Raw genomic sequence first — 24,938 nt, 5'->3', positions numbered from 1 at the left:
TTTGAAAAAACAGATTTCACACTTTTCCAGCGACAAGTTAAGAAACATGTATCAATGAGGCAAAAAAATTGTTTTGACACATCCAGCTCCTCTCTCATGGAGCTGGAGTAAGAGGCAGCCCAGCAGGCTCACTGGCCTAAGCCTGTCACCTGCCCAGCGGGCTGGCATCAGAAGCCCAGTTTCAGGACTACCTGGGAATGCAAAGCTACTGGTAAAAATAAAGGAGCACCAAGAAGCAAGTGGCTTCTTAGGCACAGTGCAGGTTACAGGAGATGATCTCCAGCAGCTCTGCAGGGAGCCGCACAAATGGCATTTCCCTGAGTTCTCCTGACAAGAGCAACCTTTGATATACAGAGATGTACAACTACAATTACTTTATGGAAAAAAAAAAAACACATTATTAGAGGCAGGAAGAGATATCCCTGTCACTATGTAACACAAGTTGAAAGAAAAAGAAAAAAAACAAACCGACTTTTATTGCACACCTCTGAAGCTTTGAATAATTGCAAAGACCATCCGCGGGTACCAATGGCTGCCAATCTGTCAGCACCAAAGTCTCTGAAGGACTTCAGTTCTTGCCAAAACTCAAAAACATTGCAGTACTCTTCTTACACCCGCCTACTCTTACATTTCAAGCTTAAGTTTTTCCCTGGTACAGGCCACAGGATCCCAAAAGCAGAAGGCTTGTGCACTTTCAGCTGATGTAAGAGCACCATAAACCCTCTTCAAAGGCCGCATCTTTCAGACCACTAAACAAACTGTTATGTGCCTAGATGTTTCCCAGTTGCACTCACAAGCTTTAGCCAACAAAATCCAATTCTGCTAGATATTCTACTAATATTTACAGAGCAAGTTCAGAACTCCAAAGTATAGGTGTGTTATCCAAACTGCCCCTGACAGTAGCTGAACTTTTCGGTCCCTGACATTTGGAGTAAAGCAAAATACTTGCACTGCTTTTGGAAGAAAGGCTGAAATCCAGTTCAAAAGAAGAAAAATGACATACAAACAAATGTACTAGATAGGACCACAATGAAGATAAAAAAATGCTTTGGGAAGAGTATAAGAAGAAGGGAAATATATAGATATGCCTTCCCAGGCCCCACTGATTTGTGACTCGGGGACTTCTTGACCTAGAAGTCATTGTCTTGGTATTTAAGAAAGCCAATTCAAATCCATAGTGTACTTGGAGTTTCATTCTACCATGGAAATGCTCACCTAAAGCAGCAGTTGATCTTTGATGTGGAGAGCCAGAAGACATGAGGTGTAATGCAGTGCCGCTGAAGCTCTCATTTGCTGTCACTCGGTGTCCCCACGTTACATGAACTGGACACAAGCAGCACAGAATGATTCTCAGACTAAATGTCATCCCTGGATATCACGAGCCAATTTGGTAAGACAAGTCAAAAGGGGAAGTCTCTCCCAGACTCAGAAGGCTGTATTAGGCGTGTAAGAAACTGTAAAATTAAGGAATTAATAATTAGTATAGGAAATGTCAATGCCATGAGTGATTATATTGTATTTATGGAAAATGAATTTGTCCAATCCTGTACAAAAAGCAGGAACACCAAGCTCCTCCGGTGAGGTTTTAGACCAAGGCAGAAAGGTATGGTTAGAAACCGCTCACTAGGGTTATAATCCATCCCCAAAAAAGCCTGAACACAAAGCTTTTGTACTAAACACAAACCACATAAGCCCCTTTGTGAGGTTTAAGTGATCCAAAGGCTTTGCACTGGCACCCAGCTGACTCCCTCCTGCATGGCCTAGCGCTTAAAACTCCAGCACTGCAGAAAATGCATTTCAACAGGTTGTCACAGAGGGGGTTTTGCAGGAGGAACTAGTCTAAAGTTCATCAGTGGTTTTGTTTTGTTAGATACTTAAAATCCCATTAAAAACTCAGAGTTCCTGCAGTGAGAAAGAAACCAAATCTGCATAAAAGTGAAGCTAGAAGCCATCGGAATGTTGCGCAAAGGGTGTGGAAGGAAGCAAGGACAAAAACATAAGCAAGGAGGAGAAACTTGGCATGGAAGGGAAGCTCAGTAGTTACCACAGGCATTTGTAAAGTGGTTGACAGATTTAGAGTGCCTCGAACCCGCAAGCCACTCAATACTGGCCCATGCAGGGAACTGCAAGGGCAACCAGGGTCAGAAAGACTTTGCAACATTTTTGATGATTGCTGTGCTTTGAGGAAAACAGAAATACCAAAGCCAGGAATGCAATGGTAGCTGAGGAGTGGGATCCCAGGGCTTGCTGTTTCTCAGGTGTTATCCACCCCCTTTCCTCCAAACCACCCACATGTGAAAGAAATCCCGGCTCTCCTGAGGAGTTGCACAGTGCCAGAGCCATGGGAAAGAATCACAAGTTACCTCCCACAGCAGGAACAGAGAGGTGGAAAGAGGTAAAAAGGAGACAGCAAAATATCCAGAGAAAGAGGACAGGAAAGGGAACAAAAGGGAAGAAAAGAAGGAAAATCAGATGGCAGGAAAAAAAAGAAAAAAAAAAGTAGAAATGTAAAAAGAAAGGTTTATAAAAGAGCAGGATCTTGAAATCAAGGAGCAATTAAAATAATCAGTGCCAAAATGCCTGGAGAGCAGCCCAGAGCTTTGGCAGGAGGACAGCACACCAGCAGAATCTGCATCAGGAATAACTTCTTCACCAGGGCCCTTTTATTATTCAAAATACAGTGGTTTTGAAGCTGGAAATGGAAGAGTAGAAAGTATTTATGTGCTCTGTTAAAGGTCTACAGAGATGCCTCATGCAGATACAAGGTCACTAACCTATAGAAAAACTACAAAGCCCCACCTGAAGGGTGACACTGAGCACTTCCCACAGCAAGGGAAACATCCCGCCACCCAAAACGCTGTTTTACAGGCCATGACCCATTCCCCATGCCCACACAGACAGTGGCATAACACTGTCATCCTCCACAACATCCTGAGAGAAGTTTCCTTCTGTTATTTTTAGCTTTGTGAGAAAAACTGTGAGCTTTGATGAGTGAAATATTTGTCTTGGTTTGAGCTGCTGAGGAGATCCCCCAGTTCCCTGGACTTTGCTGCTTCTCCAGTTGGTTGAGGGACAGCGAGGGGAGGGAAACGGTGCTGCCCGCACAGCACATCAAGCTAAGCAAGTCACAATTTTTAGGTATGCATCTCTGAAACATCACTGTTAAAGGCAAGTGTGCTGCATCCTAAACCTGGTGCACAGGAAGGGAAAACACCAAGAGAGCAGGGAGCTCTGCACTGCTACCCCAGCAAATCCTCACTGACATGTCTCACCGCAGACTTTGGACAAGAAGGTGAAAACTGAGGTGAAAAGTGATGTACTTGAAGGACACACAGAGGTGGTTGAGTTCAGGAGGAATGTTAGCTAATGTTCACACTTTTGTGTTGCCAGTCACGCTGCATTTAAGATCTTGTTCTCCTGCATATGTTTACACACAGATGAGATGAGAAACATCAGCCTTTGAAGTTCCCCACCTAAGCCATTCCAACCTGGCTATGCAGTGGAAACTCCGATGCCTGCTGCTTCTTGAGCTATTTCTGCCAGCCTGCACAGAGCCCATGCCGTGGACAGCTTTTTATCCTGTTCCTGCTTTCAGAGACCATGTCCTCACCCCCTCAGGTGCTAATTATAGCAACAGATATAACTCAGCAGTTTGTTGATGCAATTTAACTGCTGAAAATAAGAGACAGGAGCCATGATCCACAGCCTACCAGTGATCCAAAGCTGAGGGATCTGGATTAAAGGGAATCTTTTTCTGCACTAGCCTAAGGATGGGCTGTATGACATGACTTAATTTTCCCTACATATTATAGCCATACTTGAATCATCAAGCATCCAGCAGAAGTGCAGGTCATTCCTGTGCCCGGGCAGCTGCTGATGCTGGGCACCTCCTGCTGCCATCAGTCGCTGTCCTCACCTGTCCCATCTCTCTTTGTTTGGGATAATAACAGACCTCAAGGTTTCCAAAACCCAAACTCGCTCTTTATATAGGGGTAACAAAATAGCCCTGGCTGCATTGGTCACTGCGTTTCCAGAGAGTTCCCCACTTCTGGTGCATGAGAAAAAGAACTACGAATCATACAGCATGAATAGTAAGAATAAGCAGAATACCTATCAGAAGGGTCACTTCCTTCTCCAGCTGAAATCAAGATCTCAGAGCAGCTTTACAACACATGGTTTATTAGGGCCTGATCCAAAAGCTCGCACTGACTGCTCTGGGATGTGTCCTACCTGCCTGCATGCTTTTACAGCCTTGTTCAACAGAAGCAAATCGTTTCCTTGCCTTTTCTTGGCTGAGCCAGATGGACCTTTGTATTCCCTTTACCATCTTGATAATGTTATTTGCTTTCCTCTCCTCCCCCCCCCCCCCCCCCCCCGCCCTTTTCCTTTTACAAATTGGTATCAAATAACTCTTCCCTTGATTAAGACTGGGCAATATACAGAAACAATGTTGATACTAGAAATTCATACCATTTTTAATAGAAAAAAAAAGTCTTGCTTCTTCCTTAGAGCAGTTTTGCATGTATCCATACAAAAACATGAAGCTGGCTTTGTATAGCACTTGTTATACTGTATTGAGGCTTAAAAACATGTATAAACCCTGGTGAGGCAATCTTGACTGTCTTACCAACAGATTAATGTGGTACCTAAAAAAATAAACATGTGGTCTCCCGACATTAGCTTGTACACTAGTGTTCACAGAGATGCAGTTCCTTCTCAACGAATTTTTATAACCCCTTCTTCATTCTGGTCCTAATTCTGGTCCTAACCCCTTACCACATTCCTTAAGACAAGATCAATCCACCCCAAGGATACACAGGGCTGTAACTCAGGCTAGAACTTCTTGACCTTCTTCTCAGTCATTTCAGTCCCAGCTCCCAACAGTGGCTTCCCGAGGCAGGTTAGCTCCCGGCATGGCAGTGAGGGAGTGAAAAAAATACATTTTGCCAAGGGCAAACCCCTCATTCCCCTATACTCTTTTCTTAGCTTGTCCCTGAAGCTCAGGAAGTAGTGAAACAGTGAGGACAGCCCATCATACAAAGGAAGAGCTGGGACTAGACCTTGGACTTCTTTTTAAGAACTTAATAATGTGAACCTTCATCTTTTGGAGGCTTAATGTCTTGAGTTCAGGCAAAATCTAATCTGCTTATTTGAAAGGATGAAAAGAGGAAGTGGAATACTCAGAGATAGGACGTGTACTTCTGAGGTTGGGTTGCTGCAAATTTTTCTCTATATCAATCACTCTCATTCCTGCCATGCTTGATTAAAATAAAAAAAGAAAAAGCTACAAACTAGGACAAAGATTAAAAACATTTGTCACCACAAAGGCTATATTACAGATAGACAAGATCTTTGGAAGAAGGCAATAGGTTTTTTTTTTTTTAAACAAACAAAAAACCCCTGCTTTTGACTTTTTGAATTTATGACCTTAATTCAATAATCTTTCTCTGTAAAAATGGTGCAGTTTCTAAGCAGTACATAAACAGCTTTCTGAGCTGTAAGCACAATGATCTTGCCAACATCGCAGTGGTACCAGAGACCTCACCTCATGCCAGTATCCTGAGGCCGTTAAGAGCAGGAATGGTATTTACAGCCTCAGGCAATGCAGTTGCTTTGCTTAAGGTGAAGCTATGGATGCATCGTAGTTTGGCAACAACAAGGGAAAATACGTGCCCATGCATCTTGTCATTTGGGAGGCTTTCTCTACAGCATGCCGATCACAGTGCTGCTACGTACTTATATTTAGGAGTATTGAGTTAAAATCTGTTTAGGGAGGCAGTCTACACCAAAGTTGTTTTTTAAGTATAGGCAATGATTGCATTCAACAAAAACTGTACAATGACATCAACAAAATGGCTGTAGGTACAATATCCCCACGCACGCCTACAAGTCAGTGGGGAAAGCCGATAGCTTTCAGCATATTTACCCACATAGCAAACTGCAGCCCAGTTTTGCCAAAGCCTGCAACAACAGGATGGAAGAGCACAGCCGGTAACGAAGCGGCCCAGATCCTGTGGAGGGCAAGTGAGAAAGGAGCAGGGTTGGGAGCTGCGAGAGGATACGCGGGTGTGTACAAAGAGGCAGGGCAGGAGCCCTGTCAGTGTCCTCTTGCAGAAGATGGTTAGATACTGGACAAGTTCAAAATAGATTGTGTTTAGTGCTTTAGTGACTTTTTTTCTTTAACGCAATTTGCCCAGGCAGTGGATAAACCTCTACAGGCTAATGCAGGAAATCAACTGAAAAGCCTGCCCTTTAGAAACACTTGCCAGACGCTTTGGAAAAGTAGGCAGCACAAAACCCCTCTGGTTTTCATGGGTCTTGGTGAATCCACGAGGCCCAGTCTGAAGCTTTCTCTAAGGAACATCAATCTGCTTTTCACGCATACATGCGGCACAGCTGCCTTCTACCAGTTAGAAACTCACTGCTGAACTTGACTCTGAATATCTACTGCTACTGGATTTAATGACTCCAGTCCAACACTTGGCTTTTAATGATATACTATTTGCTTGTCACTTGCCAAAAAAAGCGGCTCCCTCCCACTTTCTTACAACAAAACAATCCAAACTGTTGCTGCTGACAACAGAGATAATATTTACAATTAATTGCTGGAAATATTTTATGTTTTGTGGATCCTTCAGTGAAAGACAACAATTTAAGACAAATTTACAATGCAAGATGTGAGTCACAATAGACAAAATTCCTCAGAGATCTGGTCTCTACAGATATTTAGATAATTCTGTAAATCATATAGCCATTATACATGCAGAAGCTCTTTCAAAATAGCTGATATGATTTCTGCCTCATGCAGGAGAAAATGGATACATCAGAGTGAAGCTGTATTCCTCTTCAACCCTGCACAGGCGCCAAGACTGATGTTGGGTGATTTATCATTGCACACACTTGCTAAAACTCCTTCAGAAGACAGTAGCAGTGTGTGCTCAGTTGGACTGGCCACATTTGCTTTTTTCTTTGGGCTTCAGAAATGAAAAATGTCTTTTTGAGCAGTACCTTTCAGGGAAAAAGGACATATAGGGTTCAAGAGGTTTTAATCGAGATTGAATTTGGATTCTCCTTTTTGCTCTCTTTTCCACCAGGGAAGGAAGATATCAAAACTTGCTTTGTGTTTTATACCAAACACTATATTAGCTGTAATAAAAAATAAATGATCTCCAAAGTGTCATCATATTTTTAAAAGTTTTTGGTACATTTTTTATGATCTGTATTAATAGTTCAAAAGGACAAAACCCTGTCCTACTTCTGCCTGCCACCCTTGCACAGGAGGAGATGTTCTATTTGGCTTTAAAGGAACTTGTGGAGGCTGCTAGAGGGGAAGCTCTTAAACAAAATACGTTTCTATCCAGAGAACAAGGGCTGTACCATTTGTTGTTATGCAAACCTCTTCCTTGTTTTCCAGCTTCTATTGTTGCAATATCCCTGAAAAATCAGATGTGTGGGGCCCTACTCACCCTCCTTGAGCAATAGGGGGTTTCTGTTGCTTGAAATGTAAATATATTTCTAAACTGGCTGCTAAATATGGGCCTGGTGTTCCCTACACATCCATAAGCGACAGCGGTGGTATATGGCAATTCAGGCTGACCAACGGGGAACGGGATGCTGCTTTTCGGGGCAGGTGCCCCAAGCAAGGAGAACCCTTGGTGGGTGCTGAGCAGCCCCTGTGTGGTGGGGTACACGGAGGGAGCAACAGGAGGAGAGCCTGTGCAGGCAGGGGCTGCAGCCACCCCCTGCACTGCAGGCCCACCCCCAAGGATGTGGCAAGAGAAAATCCCTTCCCAGCCCTCTGCAAAGACTTGGTGAAAGCTGTGGACTGAGACTTTGCTTCCACTCCTTTATGTAGGTTATTGCCACCAAGGGGAGCAAAAGCCTGTAAAATTAACCTGTATGCTCATCTTCCCTCTGCCCACCTGCAATACCAAAGTGTGCAACTCCAGAATAAATGGGAAGAGACCCACTGAAGAGAGCTGCATCTGCAGCACAACTAGCCCCAAACCTTCCATGCTGAATCAAGCTCCACAAGACTTGATAAGTTCCTGGGCAATGGGTTCATGCCTTCAAACTCCTAGACTCAGAGGATACTGTAAAAGGCAGGCTAACATTTTTCCTATATTTGCTGAAGTTTAAAAGCTGACTCTCAGGGAAAACAAGACACATGCTAGCTTGAGATGTTCAAATTGAGAATCCTGAATACGTTCCAGCTGGGAAGCAAGGAGATTTTGGGGGCTGGATTTTACAAATCCGCATTTCTGTTTTATGGAGGTGTTAAGGGTGACTAATTAGAGCACTGCAAAAATAAAGCTATCCAACTTATTGACAGTATTCCCCTACACGGCCATGTGTCAACAGGTTTAGCACCCAAGACTCTTCACCGATAAATCCCTTCTGTAATGTGATGTCAACAGCAAACTGCATAACAGTGAACATCAACAGAAAATAGTAACACAAGTGATTTTCCTCACATTTGTGAGCAGCTTCATTCTGTATATATCTCCTGTCCTACTGCAGTCCAATAAGCATCTCTAAGATGGAAGCAGAAGGCAGGTGAAAACTCTTCTCTGGTTTTAAGACTGAACTTACTTACAGGAATTTAAAATCTCTACTGTTGTTCCTCTAAATTCTGTTTAGTTCCGCAAATATCTTGCTTATGCTTTAGGTTCTCTGTTTCAAAGCTACACAAGCCTATAGAGACTCCAGGCATGTGCACTCAGCTGCATGCTCTAGGAATGTGTGTCCCAGAAATACATATGCATGAAACGAAGAACCAAACAGCAGGGAAAAATGTTTTGCTCCATTTTCTGGAATACCCACAATGAAAACAGAGGAGGGGAAGAGACAATTTTGGCAGCATCTCCACATTTATGTGGACCGCGAAATGCAAATCAATTTGAGGCTCTCTTACTAGTACAAGAAATATTCGGTTAACAAATGTATTGTTCTCTGGGAGCCAGACCTAGAAACCACCTTAATATTAACTTTCTTAGAATTTAAGTCATACTCTGCTGTCTTTTCCAGCACAGACACTAACACCTCCATCTCTCCTGTCTGAGCTGCTCTCTCCCTGCTGCAGGTTCCTTAACACCACCATTCACAGGAGCAAACAGGTTAAAATCCAAAATGCTATATGAAAGATCAGGCTCAGAAAATCAAGGAAACAGGAGGAAAATAGAAAATGTACATTAGTTCGCCCTGTCACTTAGCTTGAGGCAACTTCAACTTGAGTAAGGGTACATTGCCCTGAATCAGAATAAAGAAACTTTTCAAAACGCATAGAGAATTTAAAACATAAGGATTCAAGGGGCTGTTGCTGAGTTCTATTCACTCTGTACAATATTTTATGGTAAATGCCACAGAGAGATCTCAGGAAGGTGATGCTGATTGCCATGCACACATGGCCCAGCCCGGCTCTGTGAGTTCCCAGCTTTCTCTGTCCATTCCCACAACAGGCAAAGGACACACTCAAACATTCCCACTTGTTGATGACCACAAGTGTTCTTGTTGGTGCCCTACACCCACTGTCCACAACTGTTCTTGATCTCAAAATACTATTGCAAGAAATCCCTTCCCCTGTGCAAGAGGCATCTCCTCCAGCTGTTCTGTGTGCTCTGGGAGCCTCTCTTACCCACCTTCCAGGACATCTCACTTGTCCCTCCAGACCTGGTGCAGCCCTTACCACACGTGACAGACAGTAACAGGAGATGGCCAAGCTGCAATGGCCACTGCAATGTTGTTTAATCCACCTGTATCACAAGAGCAGCCACACTGTCCTAAGCTCCTTCAACTACAAAGGAATAAACTGGTTCCTTCTCTTCTGTCTGCATATCCAGTAAGAGAGTTCCTAAACCCAAGAGGTACAGAGGAAATTAATTTTCCTGAACTGTTGGAAAGGGTCATAACTCCCATCATGGGATGGGGAACAAACATTTCCCTGCCCATGTTGGGAAGAGACCTATGCCTGTAACTATCTCAGCATCATGTAGCCTGTCCGCAGCACTGTCAGCATCTTGAAGCCCAACCCTGAAACTACCAGCAACACCAAATGTCCAAATGTACTAGTTGCTGGCAGAGAGCAAAGCAGGTGGTGACATTACAGAAGACAATGACTCTGGGACACACTCTTCAAAAGGGGCATTTGTTATTCCTATATTCCTATTGTTATTCCATCCTATCGCTGTCACAGAACATCAGTGACTAAGACCAGGAGCATCGGTCCACAGAGAAAAGCTTCTGCATGTGAACACTGTGTCAGACTAGCTGCTTGATGTTGTCCTTGCCCTTCACCACTGGCAACAGCCACAGGGAACTCCTGAGCCAAATGCCCTGTCCACAGCATATCCATGTACACAGCCTCTACCTTGTGTGGTACTCAGCAGGGTGGTCTCTGTGCTGTCTGACACAGGAAAACAGCACTCACAACATGAATAACAATGCCTTAGCTTTGATGTCCCGTTCTAAATCTCACGTGCTTTGGAGCTATCTCATAATGCTTCAGAAAATACAGTAAAACTAAATCACAGCAAGCAGGCAGGTGACAAGCAATTAACTTAGGCAAAACTCTACAGCTATAAGAGTTACCGCTCAAAAAAGGACAGCAAGCTGGTGAGGATGACCAAGGATGCTGACGCGCTGCAGCTTGGATTCCTCTTCTCCCCCGGCCACAGACCAGCAAATTCAGAGCAGCGGGTGCAGTGGAGACACAGACTTGGTGCCTTGTGCCAGGTCACAGGGAAAGCACAGACTGCATCAGATCTCCTGCAGCATTGTCCCCACCTCATCCTGCCTCAGGAGTTTGATTTATAGGGAAATGAAGCTCTTTAAACAGATTGCTTTATGTTCATAGCTAACAGGACAGAAAGACACCCATTAAGTAAATGAGCACCATTTGTTCAGGCTTCTGCAGGGAAGCACCACTTCACAGAAACACAGGGAGATGATCAAAGGCTTGCTCCTCGCTTTTCGCTCTTTCAAGCATTCAGTAGAGTTTGAAACGTTCTTGTTGGTGGAAAACATTACCAGATATGCACATGCCTCTAGTATTTGCTTATACTTGTTTAGCTGTTTTAACATATGCAATTCGGGCATATTAACTGAAAATACACGGCCTGACCATAAACTATACCGAGCATTTTAGGGCACTCGTCTCCGAGCAGGTCCCTCAGAAATGCCAGATGCAATACTAAAGCAGGGAAGCAAAGCTGCACCTGCACTTCCCCGGCTCTGCCAGGGCCGCTAGCTCGGCCCCAGCTCTGGCACTGCTGGAGCCCGAGTGGAAAGCAAGGAGAAAGAAGCAGCGCAGCAGGGTGAAGGGGAAAGGGCCGAGGCAGAAGGGGGGAGGCTAGCTGTTTTCTGAGACATCAGAGCCTGAGATGTCAGAATCAGTGTGGGGATCAGGGAACTGAGTTGCTAACTTCACACCCCAGCAGCTTCTAACAGCTGTCTGTCCGGTTTTGATACAGATAGAGTTTAAGAACATTCAGCATTTAATTCCCCACTGTCAATAATTCCCAGGCCAAAACTCTAAAGGGACAGAGTTTCGCTAAAAAAAAACAATGCAAAGAGGTGACAAAATTCATTCCAAGTCACAGCATTTCCAAAGTTTCCAAAACATCTCACAAACTCTGCTGGGTAAAGGAAAGTTTCTGGTTTGGACCAAATTTTCAGTCTAACACCTAATTTCCTTTGGAGGTTTTACAAACCAGTAGTATGCAGAAAACAAGAGTGCATTTGCTCCAATAGATACAGCACCACATTTTAACTTACACACCATTCACCGAGATCTGAGTTGGGCTGTGGATGACATTCAAAATGGCACATTGCTGTGTTCTCTCTTGCTGCTGAACAGCAGCAACAACCAGCGCCTGAAAAAAGCACACAGCGCTCTGATTTCCTGCACCACATGAACTTTTGAACTGAAAGTACTTTACCTCCATCAATAGTCAGGACAAGGAAAGAGAAAGGCAGCATCAGCTAAAAAAAATGCAAATGTAGCCATGTAAAGTGCTACAGCTGATGGCATTGCCCAGAAAATGCCTGTTCAGAAAATTCCCTTTGTTTGACAGGGTGCTTTCCTGGAGGGCTGCAGTGAGCCATGTGCAGCCCAGTGCTCCATTGCGGAGGTGATTAGAAATGATAGGGCAGTAGCGCCTCAGCTGTAACGTCCTCACTCCTGCCAAGTAGAAGATGCCAAATTGCTATTGGAACTAGCCCCTTTTGATGCCTTAAAGCTTGGGAAATGAAAGGCACTTTCCTGAAAGAACAGTCTCTGGTTGGCTTTCTGTCCCAGCACCAAACCTGCTCTGCGTGCAGGTGCAGTTGTTGCCTACACAAACAGGAATGGACCTTGTGGGACCAGATTTCCTTTGCAGAACTGCACACGCTTGCCTTTAGCCATCATTCAGTACGTACAAATGTCCACCCAGGCAGGATTTTCCTCATGCAGCTCTTTGTCTAGATGCCTGCAGCCTGCCTAATTCTGTATGCACAGGACTGCAAACTAGACCTTCTGTCAGCTCACATGTTAAAATATTAGATAAAAACAAACACTGTGTTACAGGGATTCAGATCCACACAAGGACATGCTTTCAATTCCTGGGGTGCTGGTATCACAGTTTGGGGTCACATCTGACTCTCCCAGCGAAGCATGTAAACTAGTGTGCCAATTCAATTACACTGGCTTATTAGGATTAGCAGACAGCAATCCTCCCTGCACTAACACAAAAGTTTCCTGCTTCCCATTTATTCTTTTCATGTGCTGCTCCCAGTTCAGACAGCAACACACAAGTCCCTTGAACTCTGATGATTAAGAGTGCAAAGGGGTGCTGATGTTCCCCGCTGCATCACAGGGTTCACCTGCATGGGATGAAACAGATTTCCTAAGGGAAATTGTCCTTCCCCACAGATGCTGTGCTGGTTCCCGACATTTCGCAGCCAGGGAGCTAACGGCATTATCCTTCACAGGGCTGCATGTGTACCCTACAGAGAGCAAGCCTCAGCTCATGCAGTTTGATGTGCTAAATCAGGGGCCTTACCTGAGGTTTCAGTTGACAATCAAAACATCTATGGGGCTGATGTGTAGCATCATTCACTAGAAGGAAGCAACAGCAGCCGGGGAAAACACACCTGGGAGCTTCGCCCCAAGCTGCAGGCAGGCAAAGTTAGAATTGTTATCAAAACACACGAGCTCTGCTTCTGGATCCTTGCCCTAACTGGGTACGTCACGTGAACATGGCTTGTTTCATCCATATTTTCCTGCATATAAATTTGACAGCCAGAAGCGTTTATTTTGTCAGAGCACTAGAAGTCCCTCATGTTCCGTACTGATCTCTGGCATGCCGTAACTCGGCTCCCCCCCCTTCCAAAGTGACACTCTCCCTTTCCACTAAAGGCCCTTCATTCATCAGAACGATGCAGGCATCTCTCGGGTTTCCTAGAAACCTGCCTCCAGCAGCACAACATGTATCCTCGGAATCATGTTCTCCGCCACAATATGAAATGTCCTGCGCTCACCCATTGGCTTTTAGAGATTGTAGCTGTGGCCATCTATGGAAATTCTGGGCACTTCCCAATGAGAATGAGCACGGGGGGAGGAGGGTTTTTATGGAGCAAGGGAAAAGCAAACACGGTGTGTGTGAAGAGCTGTGGTTGTTGAATATGTCAAGAAAGTAATGTTTGGATTGAGGGAAGCCAAACAGATGTAGCAGAGCTCTGCCAGGAAAGGACAGCTCTGTTACCCACTTTGAGTCTTCCTTAAAACTTGCCTGCACCACAGCCGTGCTGGGCCAGGTCCCCTCCTGCCTGGACTGCCTCCCTCCGCCTGCCCACAGCTATGAGCTCAGCATCCCTGGGCAGCTCTGCTGTCCTGTGTCTGTCCGCAGCACACAGTCCTTCCCTGCCTCCCCGTCAGCCACACTTACTGCCTGTGAACCTCACCTCACGTCTACTGCGGTTTGTTTAAACTCTTCAGACTAGCCCCACGATACCCTCCCAATCCTGAGCAGCGCCAGCACAACTTAAATCCCCGTTTTTGTGAATGCATTTAGAAATTAACTGACCACTATCCGTATCATTTTCAATCTGGACCAAAGACATCACCCCATAGTGAAAGACACAAACACAGAACGGAGATATCTGGGCACAGTTTCCTTCATTTTTGACTAGCCTGTTTGAAAATGTGGATACAGTTTACACTTCAAATCATTTTTTTGTTAAGTATAATTATTCTTACAATAACAGTTATTCCCTTTCCCTCTTGCATCTCAGAATGAATACAAGGGTAAAACTTAAATACCTTGCTTGGAACCCTAAATATATTTTGGTTAGAAATGCTGCTGTGGTACCAAATAGCTCTAACCTGCATTTCCCAGTTGGATAAGACCCCTGCCATGCATTTTGGTACCTTCCTGCAGGGGGGGATATGGGATGCCTAGAGAATCCTGCACCTCCTGGGAAACACCTCTCAGAGGGAAGTGCCAAAGTTTCTTACCTTGCAAATAGACGTGGTGTGAGTGGCCACATGACTCAGAGACCATGAGCAGGTACCCAAACTTTCTGCATCACTGTGTCATTAAGTTCTCTGGGTAATCATTTTGAATAAGAAACATGGCACTTGACATAAATATCCAGGGCTGTCCCCCACTGCAATGGAGGAAGTACTTTAGCAGTTACGCTTCCCTATTCACATCTAAAACTACAATAAAATTACAAGCCAGTAAAGTGTTTGGAAAGTTTTGGTGAATAAGTGCAATTAAGATCAATTTTGATTAATGAAACAGTTCAGTTAACAAAAAATCACTTAATTTTTGAAAAATCTGTAAATCTTTCGGGGTTTTAATAAAGCTTAAATAAATATCAAAATAAACATTTTGATTGTAGGTTTATAAGTGGAGAAACAAAACATTTTTATTTTTCCCCTCACATTTGACCAAAATCAGCATGAGTTTATAACTTGCTTTGGTTGGCCTTGGTCTGCTTTTTTATAGTTAAGTTTTTCGTCAAAAAATTTGTACAAACTTAACTGACTCCAAATTTACATATTTGGTGACAATAACCACTGTAAAGCTGGGACCTGAGAAAAATCTCTGTTAAGTATTAAGTTCCAAGCTTTTCAAATCTACAGTGTTAAATATTTTCAGTTGCAAAAATCCAATTGCTTGCTAGTGCCCATAACAAAGAGAAAATATCCAGCAGTTCACACTGGAAGAGCTGATGATGATAAAAGTTGGAAGATTACCAAGGCTGAAAGTTAAAAGTTGGAAAATATTGTCTGTTTTACCCTTTTGGATTACTGTAGAAGAAAAAGAAACTTCAAAGCACTGCAGCCTACTGGCACGCAAAGCTGGAGTCTCTAATTGCCTCTTTTGTGGTGGGATTTCATGGCTCTGCATGGATGTGCTTGCACGTTGAGTGGCACATGGCACCGGTACCCAAGGGCAGGAAATAAGCACACTTATACCCCACTATATAATGTACTTTCCTCCATCAATTTTTCTTTATTCCAAACCTCCAACCTGGGTCTGACTACAGCATTTAGGCAGGCGCTGTATGCCTGTGGGAAGCAATCAGGGACACACGTAGCTTATTTTAATTTAATCAGTGCTATCCACTCTTAAGACCAGCTATTTGAGATCACTCTGCCTCTCTGCTGGGAGTTGTATTTACAGGGAAGCAAGCAGGAAACAAAGCAAGAGACAAGGGAAGAAATTTAGAGCTAGCAACTGCATAGGAACCGAAGAAATTTTGGCTGAAAAATGGGGGAGTGGGGAACAGAAGCAGTCACAAGTCCACAAGTCCTACCCACCTCTAAGCAAACCCCACACCCAAGCGATCTCCGGCACAGGGTTGATGAGGACACGGGAAAGCGGGTGCAAACAGCTCCCACACCTCTGTGCCACCCATCGCAGGCACGTCCCAGCCATGTGGCTGGGATGTTTGGCTATTGCAACGTCGAGCAGCCTCCCATGCATCTCTTTGCACTTCAGAGAAACTGAAGCGTTTCACGCAAAGTGGCATATTCTGACGAACACTTATTGGTCATCACGATTTTTCCAAATTGCTCCTGATTGGGTGCTTACATCAGTTATGTTGCTGAGTGCTGCTCTGTGCGCCCATTACAAAGACAATTCCCTAGAAAAAACTGCCTGTCAAACCCTCAGTTTTCAGTGCAGGCAGCCGACCACGTACCTGACCTGCCAGACTGTATCAAATGACAATCAGAAAAGACTAGGGAGACAAAATGAGACATCAGGACTGTGTATTGGCTCTTGGGCACAGCCAGCAGAAACCAAATCAGCCATTTCTTCCATTCACTCAAGCACCTTGCAGGCTCAGGTCTCTGACCAGGGGGAAGGATGCTGTCCTTGCTCTAGAAGGAAAACGATGGGGAACTAAGATCTTCTCTCTATTAACAAAATACCCAGGGCACAAGGCTGTACGGTCAGAGTCTTTAGGCCACATTCATTCACAACAGTGGCAGGCTGTTAAGTTTCTTTGAGGAGCAGAAGCAATAGAAGGGCAACTTTCAAAGCTTTTCTTTCTGCCAAACATGAACAGGTTCAAAAGGCCTATTGAAAATAAAGCTGCCATAAACAGCTTACAAAAAGTTATTTTGTAATGGTATGCACTAGGAATAAAATGGTATGTACTGGAAGTAAATACCAGGGCAGCTCCCCTGCCCAAATCGATTATCTCCATTCCGCAGCTGTAGGTCTAGGGCTGAACAGGACCGATTCCTTGAAACACTACTGAACTACCTTTTCTCCTTTTGAGCAGACAAGCAGGTTGCTCTGGTGCAGGGAACTCAAAGAGCACAGCCGTGGCCAGCAATCTTAGGAGCTCAGGACAGTCAGATATTCTTATGAAGATTGACGAGTCAAGCAATGAGTGGTTTCCGCGTAAGTAAAACACTTGAAAATACATCTGGTCAGACACCAAATCTGATGCTTTTGGACAATAAGCCATTTCAAAGCAAACTTTCATTCAAAAAAAAAGTCTGGAAACTGGTCACTATAAAAATGGCACAACTGACATTTTATGCAAAGTGAATTCCTGCTGTTAGGTCTCGCAAAATTAAACAACTATGCCAGGCTCCTCTTGATAGTTTAGGTTTGGCTGGTCTTGGATCAAAATACGGTTACTCACATTCAACAGACTCAGATTCCCAACTGAAAGCAGTGCTGCTTCTGCTGACGCAGTCAGGGTAAGAGCTAGGTCTTGTAGCTCTAAGGCCACCGCGATTCAAGTATTGAGAAAGTATTTCACTTTCACAGGAGGGGGTGTGTAGAGAAAAGAAAGAGCAAATATATTTATATTTAATCCCTTATTCCTCAGTTTTCCTTTTCTACTGTAATTGAATTTTCCCCCAAATGGCAATGTAACCATCCCCACTGCACACTACCACGGAGGCACAGAAAGCAGTCAAAACAAGAAATTCCCCCTGCTTTAACAATCTGCTAATCCAAACGTTTCCATGACAAATATGGAAGTGGATGATTCTAGCCACAAATTTGGTCATGATTGGCTGTACACTGTAAAAACACATGAAAAAAAAAATCTCTAGTTCTGCAGCTAGTTGAAACCAGAGATGCATTTGTGTGTGAATTATCTGTTATGTTGGCCCTCTGCCTTTTAGTGTTGTGGTTTGGGTTTTTTTTTTCCCCCTAACTTATTTATCGTTTTATTGCTTATGTTTGCTGGAGGATATACAAGCAACTTGAAATTCTCAAATCCATCTTAATCTTGTATCTCAGTGCTAACTGCCAACGTAATAAGAAAGGACCAAGCACTCCTCTCAGCTTCATTGGCATTTGGTCCACACTGAGCTCTCAATGTTTCTTCCTGTTCCCACTACCGCCAAGTCCCGACATCTCTAGAGTTTTTAAAGTGACAGTAATCCCAAAGCCAGAGGGTGGATAAGGTTGGAAGGGACCTCGGAAGATTGTCTCATCTGATCCCTTCCTCAAGGCAGGGTTAATTACAACAGGTTGCTCAGGACTGTGTCCAGTTGGGTTTTGAGTATTTCCAAGGGTGGAGACTCCACAGTCCGTCTGGGCAGCCTGTTCCAATGTACAGTCACCCTCATGGTAAAATTTTTTTCTTATATTTAAGAGGAATTTCTTGTATTTGAAGTTGTGCCCATTGCTCGTTGTCCTGTCACTGGGCACCACTGAGAAGAGCCTGGCTCCATTGCCTCTGCTCTCCCTCATCAGGTGTTTATACAGTCTGATAAGGTCCCCGAGCCTTCTCAGCTACAGGCTGGACAGTCCCAGCTCTCTCAGCCCCTCCCTGTATGTCAAATGCTCCAATTGTTTAATATTCCTCATGGCCCCTCAGTGGACTCAGTCCAGTAAGTCCCATCTGTCCTGTACTGAGGAGCCCAGCACCTGACATGGCACCACGGATGCCTCACCAGTGCTGGGCAGAGGAGAAACACCACCTCCCTTGACCTGCTGGAGATGCTCTGCCCAACACAGCCCAGGAGGCTGCTGGCTGCCTTTGCTGCAGGGACACATTGGTGGCTCACAGTCAGTTTGTCCCCCAGGACCTCAGTCAGGCTCCACCAGGACCCCAGGAATGCTGCCCAGCTTCGCTGCTCTGAGATACAAGCAAAGCAAACATGGTAAAAAGAGGTATTATCTTTTACAAGGCTACCTCAGAATGCTGGAAAAGGCAGACAAGAAAATCCCAACAGTGAATGAAGTTAAAGTGCCATCAATTGAGGAGATCAGAGGAAACAATTTCTACAATTTCTAATGAAATGTACAAATAATCTGTGGAACTGCCCCGAGCCACAACCAATGCAAACGGCACAAATCTCATAGATTATCCAGGGACACTCCAGTGAGCAGGGAAAGCTTCTGCAGCTTTACTGATAGGATTGCAAATCTAAGAAGTAGAAATCTTTATCCCAAAGGACTGGGCGCCTGGCTCATAACCTGCCTAGACAAAACGCCCAATTATACTGGGATTAAGTTTTCACATTCAAACAAAACGAATTATCTCCTCCTCTACAAACCCACAACACTGTCCACTCCCAGAGAAAAGGTCTTGCACTTGAAGGACCACTGCTCTCAACTTTAAGGCAATTTCTGTGCTACTCCTGCCTTTATTGATTAAGGCTGCCCATTAAAACAAGGAATTAAATCTTTCACTCATGAACAGTGCTACAATATCTCCTCCAACATTGCTGCTCACAGCTGGAATACCGAACCAGCCACCAGTCCCACTGCCAGTGCTGCGGCCACAGCCAAAGCGGGGTGCGAGGGGGAGCAGCACAAGCGGAGCCTTGTCCTGCACTGAAGCTGGAAGCGTGCAAGCACGGGCCACTTGAGCCCACTCTGCCAGGATCCACCACGTGCTTACTGCTGTTAACCCACCTCTGGAAACTCCTTTCTTTTACCTTTTCTTTAAACAATATATATGCATGGGTTTTGCCTTTAGTTTATTACACCAAAGATACATAACTTCAGATACACGTGTGAGCTGTTTAGCTAGAAAAGGCTGTACAAATCATCTTCGAGCTACTTGGAAGAGCACGCATTTACCAAGATGACAGTGTATTTGCAGAGATGTGGATCTAGCCCTGTTATAACTATTTCTTCAAGCCCTTATTTCAGCAGCAATATTTCACTCCTACATAAACCCTGAAATATTCAAATAAACACACAGATAAATACAATAAATATTAAATAACAGTAGATGATAATCTAATAATGAAATAGATAATATACACTTGACTCAATAAAAGTTAGACACAGCAATATCAAATGGAGCAGTTACACCCAGGCATCATTAGCAAGGTGCCCTGTGGCAGAGAAGTCAACCCCCACAGCAAGCTGCATCAACAACCGCGCAGCCAGCACTGGGACAAGTGATCTTTCCCTTCTGGTCAGCACTTGTGCGAGCATATCCAGAGTGCCATAGCCAGTTTTGGGGTCCCCAGTTCAAGACAGATGTGCATACACTGGAGCATGGTCCAGCAAAGGCCACCAGGATGGTCGAGGGCTGGAAGACATGCTAAGGGAACAAGCGGGCAACACTAAGGAATCAGTCACGTAGCGGTGATTGACTGCAACTAACTATTTAGCTCACAGAGAAGGAAAAATTTCAGACTGTATTCAAACCCAGCACATTAGTGTTTCATTGTAGAGAACGTGAAGTGCTCACAGTCAGTGTAAAACACACTAGGCAGCCCAGAGGCACATGCAGCAATCATGCCTCTGCCACTCCTGTTGGGAGATCTGGGGATCCTCTGGGCATGAGTCCAGAGGAACATCTGCCACTGGCTGAAGTCAGCCGAAATCAGCAGTGTTATTCTGTAATGCTCTTTCCTGCCAGGTAAATAGTAACCTAAAGGTGTGAAATTCTGTACTGGATTTGAAAATAGCCAGGAAAATCAAAGTTTTTTCTTCCAACTTGCTCTCTCCAACTGGGTGCCCTACTAACCAGCAACACCACATGCATAACACATCAGAGCCAAGAGGAGATAACTCGGGCAACACAAGTTTTTATAAATATAGCTGAACAACCACTGCCAGCAGGCATCTGCAAGATTGAATCCCACTGTAAATGTTCAAATGCGTGACCACATGCTGGAATTTTACTGCTCATGAACTTCAACAGAAAGCAATTTCTTCCATCCACTAGAGAGTTGAGCCAATTGCAAATCAACATAGTAGTAGAGAACAGATACATTCAGCCCCAAATTATCTACATTTAGTGGAAATCAGGTTCAGCTCCCAGGTTTCTGGCAGGTAGATGAGACACCGCTTGGTTTCACAGCGGCCACCATGCCCAGTGCACCATGTTCAGGTCTCGTGTACTTCACAGTGCCTAAACACGACTCTCACAGCTTCAGGTGTGACTCAGTGCTTAGATAATTATACAATTATGCTTGCATTATAAGTAATATATACATCCCAGATGATTGTACAGTTATGGTTACATTTTAATAACACAGAAAGGTGAACTGTAAACCATGTACACACACTAGTGTAAAATTTTACCCTACCTTATCTGTCTGAAATCAGAAACACAGAATTTTACACTTGCTCACAAACTTATCACAACCAAATCCACTGCACAGCCCTTCCCCGTTTCTCTTTAGAGTGATTACTTGATGATTGGTATTTCCTAAGAAAATTTTTAATTTAATTTGCTAGAAAATCCATACCAACTTGCAATTCAAAAGTATATACATGAACTGAGCAACAGATCCAGTGGAAATAGAGACCTACCCTAGAAATACTGAGAGACAGTTAAATGCAGAGGTTCTGGCACAGAATATTTCCAAATAACAGAAAGACTTGCCAAAGTTACAGTCTTTCTTTCTGATTCCTAAACAACAGTCATTCTGTATGGTACGGACGTGCCCCTGACAGTGCTTTCAACTTTCTGCTTAGCAGCACCCTGGAATTTTTGAATTAACCCTGCAGGAAATTCAGCAAAGCTCAAGCAAACACTACACAAACCAGACACCCTGAAAAATCAGCATCTCACAGCCAATATTTATGGATTTAAGGATTAAAATCCCTAGGATTGCTGCTTACTTTCTCATTTCTCATGAGCTTCTCTCCTTTATGAAAACATCCCTTTTTTCCCCCCCTCTTGATAATCTATATAAAACACACATCATTAGCACAGCACACTTGGTGTTGGATTAATGAATATGCAACACTGAGTCTAACAATACTTTCTGAGAGAGAAATCACAAGGTATTGGGAAGAATTTGCCGTGTATCTACATTTTCTTCCCCCCTCAAAGGGTTTATAAAGCATGGGATTTGGAAATAAACAGGTCTCTTCTGCAAGTGCTCTGCATACGGAGCCAGTGAGTTTCTCATCCTCATACACGCCTGTACGAAGGATTACAGAATTTCAGATGCTTTTCACCCCCAAGCCCCTCCACAGCAATTTCCTCATGCCCACACGTTTCCTCCACCACCGTGCATCCCACTCTCCTCTGCAAATTACACCTCACATAAACACTGCTGGGTTACTTGCAAGTGGCACATGTTCATTTTCTCCTCCCAAATACAAATTTCTTTCCTAGTAAATATACAGAATGGACAGGAAAAGCAAAACAGGAGGTCTTACCTTTTGATGGTCTTCTTTGTTTCGTTTGTAGAGAAGAGAACGTACCCATTACAGCACCCATTGCAAAAAGCTACTCGTGAGTTTTTGAGGAGGATTTATTTTGGCTGGGTTTTTTTTATTCTTCTCACCCCACCCCACCCCCCACCAGTGAACAAAATCTATGTCAAATGCCCTCAAGAATAAAACAAAACAGAGGAAGTCAAGAGAAGAAAGAAAAGAAGAAAGGAGGAGGGAAAAAGCAAAGCACTGCAGCTCAGCGTTCAGCAAGCGTTAAGCTTTGAGGTTTTTTTTTTTTTAAGTCAACACACATGCACTGACTCACAGCCGGCTGCACTGTTATTATTCAAAACAGCTCCCCATCAAAATTTAAATGCTAGGTAGATTCCCTCAGACCAGAGCTGGCAGTAGATGCATCAAAATATTTACTGGAGCAGAGCCACATAAACACACAGGCTAATTCTTCCCCCCGTTCCCTTATGGCTCCAACCAGCAGCCTGTAGGTCTTGTGAGGGAGCATCAGTGCATCTCTTCCAGCGAATACTAAACTGGAGTCCTGTAGACATGCTGAGGGTCTCGGGGGAAGCCAGGGCTTTGGGCTGGGTACCAATTCGGAATGAATGGAAATCTTCTGAGTGGGAAACGATAGTGAGCAAGGCATCAAAGCCCCAGCTGTGCGGACTGCATGCTCCTGCTAATTAAGAGTCTGACAGAAAGGTAGGAAGCCTCAATCTCTAACACTCTTCTCAAGCAGAAAAGTCAGGGGAAAACAAGTAAGTGCAACGGGGGAAAACTGAAAATTTCACTACAGCCCTTTTCCTGTGCATCCTTTCTCACGCGCCAGAAGCACGTGCAAGACAGTTGTTAATAACTTATTTTTCTGCAAAGTATGTCCGCGTACATCCTTTTTAAAGGACATTAAAACAACAAGCTGTTGAAACAAAATTCTGCAAATGTCAAGTGGCTCGAAGGAGGCCATGAATTGTCATGAAAATGACAATTCATGTCATTTTTTCCAGTTCTTTCATACTTAAATAAAATCAGATACGCCTCTTGTTATGCTTTCTCAGAAGGTGAAATAGCAAGTGCTCAGGTACAGAAAGAGTTAAATATACCAAGGCAGCCATCAGAACCAGAATTAATTTGCTATTTGCACACGGTAACTGAGATTAAGGCAGCATCTGTGCAAATACTGTATTTGTCTGAAGAAATTCATTCCTACACCAGAGACCAAAGCACCGTGTCTCAACAGGTTTCCCCAGCTTTCCTCTAACTTTGCAGTAAAGATTTCATCAAACACAGTTCCCACAGCCCCCATGATCAGAAGCTGCACAGCATTGGTGTCCCTGGAGGTAAAGCCCTGTGTCACCTTCTGCTCACATGCTGCCAGCAATGCTGTCTTTGCATGCACAGGTGTTTTTGTATCCCTTGCGTATACCAGCTAAAAGCTTTCAATTAGTTGCTAGTCGCAAAAGGCGTTACACAAAATGCTCCCCCTCTCCCCCCCCCCCCCCTTTTTTTTTCTGGTTTTACAACTCAAAATACAACAAATAAACTTTTTCTGAGCAATGTCTGAGGTAAGGTCCTGTTTAGATGCCAAAATCCTGAACCGAAACTTATCATTTTTCAGGCAGGTGTAAAGTGCCCGGTACTCGGGGCACAGAGTGCTACAGTTGACTCCATGGGGGAGCCTGTCCTGGTTTGTGCAACACCTCTGCCCCCTCCATATTCCTCCCCCAGGATGGCCCATGGCTGTGGTCCTGCAGCCCATGGGCTAACAGGCTTCTCCAGCCACCCAGATCCAGATGAGGGTCCCTCAGGCTAAAGTGATCTCTGCAAGGCACTGAGAAGCTGTATGAGATTCTTAAGCTCTTTTTCATTTAAATATTTATATTATGAATATTTTATTTGTGTTTACACATTAAACTATTAGGCTACAGAGCACATGTGGAAAATCACTGCTCTTGATATTTGTGCACGCAACAAAGGCTAGAGGGTGACCAGAGGCCACGACAGATGTGCTCTCACATCACGGTGGCTGCTTCATGCCACGGTTACCCAGATGAGAAACCAGCAGGTGACCACATACCTGGATATGTCATTTCTCATGCAAGCAGGGAGCAAAGAGAGATGGTAGGGCTCCTGTCCAGCAGGCTGGGTTTGCACCCCCTTTGCCACCTCAGTGATACATCACTGCCCTTACTGAACATGGGTGCCATGACAGAGCCTCCACCGATCTTGGGGCAGGAGCTGTGCTTCTGCAACCAAGCAGTCACCCCTGGATCAGGCCTTTACCAGTGGGTAAGGGCTGCAGTGGTCCTGCCTCCCCACAGCAGGAGGTCGCAGTGCCATCTCTGGACTCCTCTATTGGTATCAAGACAGTTAAAAGGATCCTACCACCAAAAGCAACAGCTGCCATTGGCACACTGCGCTCCCTTGTCCTCTGCTCCCAGGCATGATATCTCCAAGACGTCAAAAATGGAAACCTCCTTGATCTAGGCAAAGTTGTCACTAGCAGAAATCAATGAGTCTCAGCTCCTGTCACATTGTCCACTCGCAGAACCACACATCAGTTGACTCATGCACTGGGAAAAAGCGTTATACATTTGACAGCTCCAAAGTAAATGGCTGCAAATACCTACACAAATTATCATAGAATCATTTAGGTTGGAAAGACCTTTAACATCATCAATTCCAACCGTAAACCTAACACTGAAAACCACCACTAAATTATGTCCTAAGTACGTCTATACATCTTTTAAATATCTCCAGCGATGGTCACACCACCACTTCCCTGGGCAGCCTGTTCCAATGTTTGATAACCCTTTCAGTGAAGAAATT

At 44.3% G+C, this 24,938-nt stretch overlaps 1 protein-coding gene across 3 annotated transcripts in view; it reads right to left on the bottom strand.

Moving 5' to 3' along the window:
• Positions 1-24,938, bottom strand: part of KCNIP1 (potassium voltage-gated channel interacting protein 1) — a gene marked incomplete at both ends in the record, with an annotated part of 450,645 nt that overhangs the window by 263,913 nt on the left and 161,794 nt on the right. For 2 of the 3 annotated variants that reach the window (XM_082489966.1, XM_082489967.1), the window contains one exon: positions 22,101-22,161. The exons of the other annotated variant lie outside the window; for it this stretch is intronic. In XM_082489966.1, coding sequence (XP_082346092.1) covers positions 22,101-22,161 — 61 coding nt within the window. Of the gene's footprint in view, positions 1-22,100; positions 22,162-24,938 lie in introns of those variants that run through there. 3 annotated transcript variants of the gene reach the window in all.

The sequence above is a fragment of the Vanellus vanellus genome (genome assembly GCF_965231255.1).
Source record: "Vanellus vanellus genome assembly, chromosome: 13".
Taxonomy (NCBI): Eukaryota; Metazoa; Chordata; class Aves; order Charadriiformes; family Charadriidae; genus Vanellus; species Vanellus vanellus.
The sequence above is the reverse complement of the archived record's forward strand: the minus strand, read 5'-3'. Positions and strand labels throughout refer to the sequence as shown.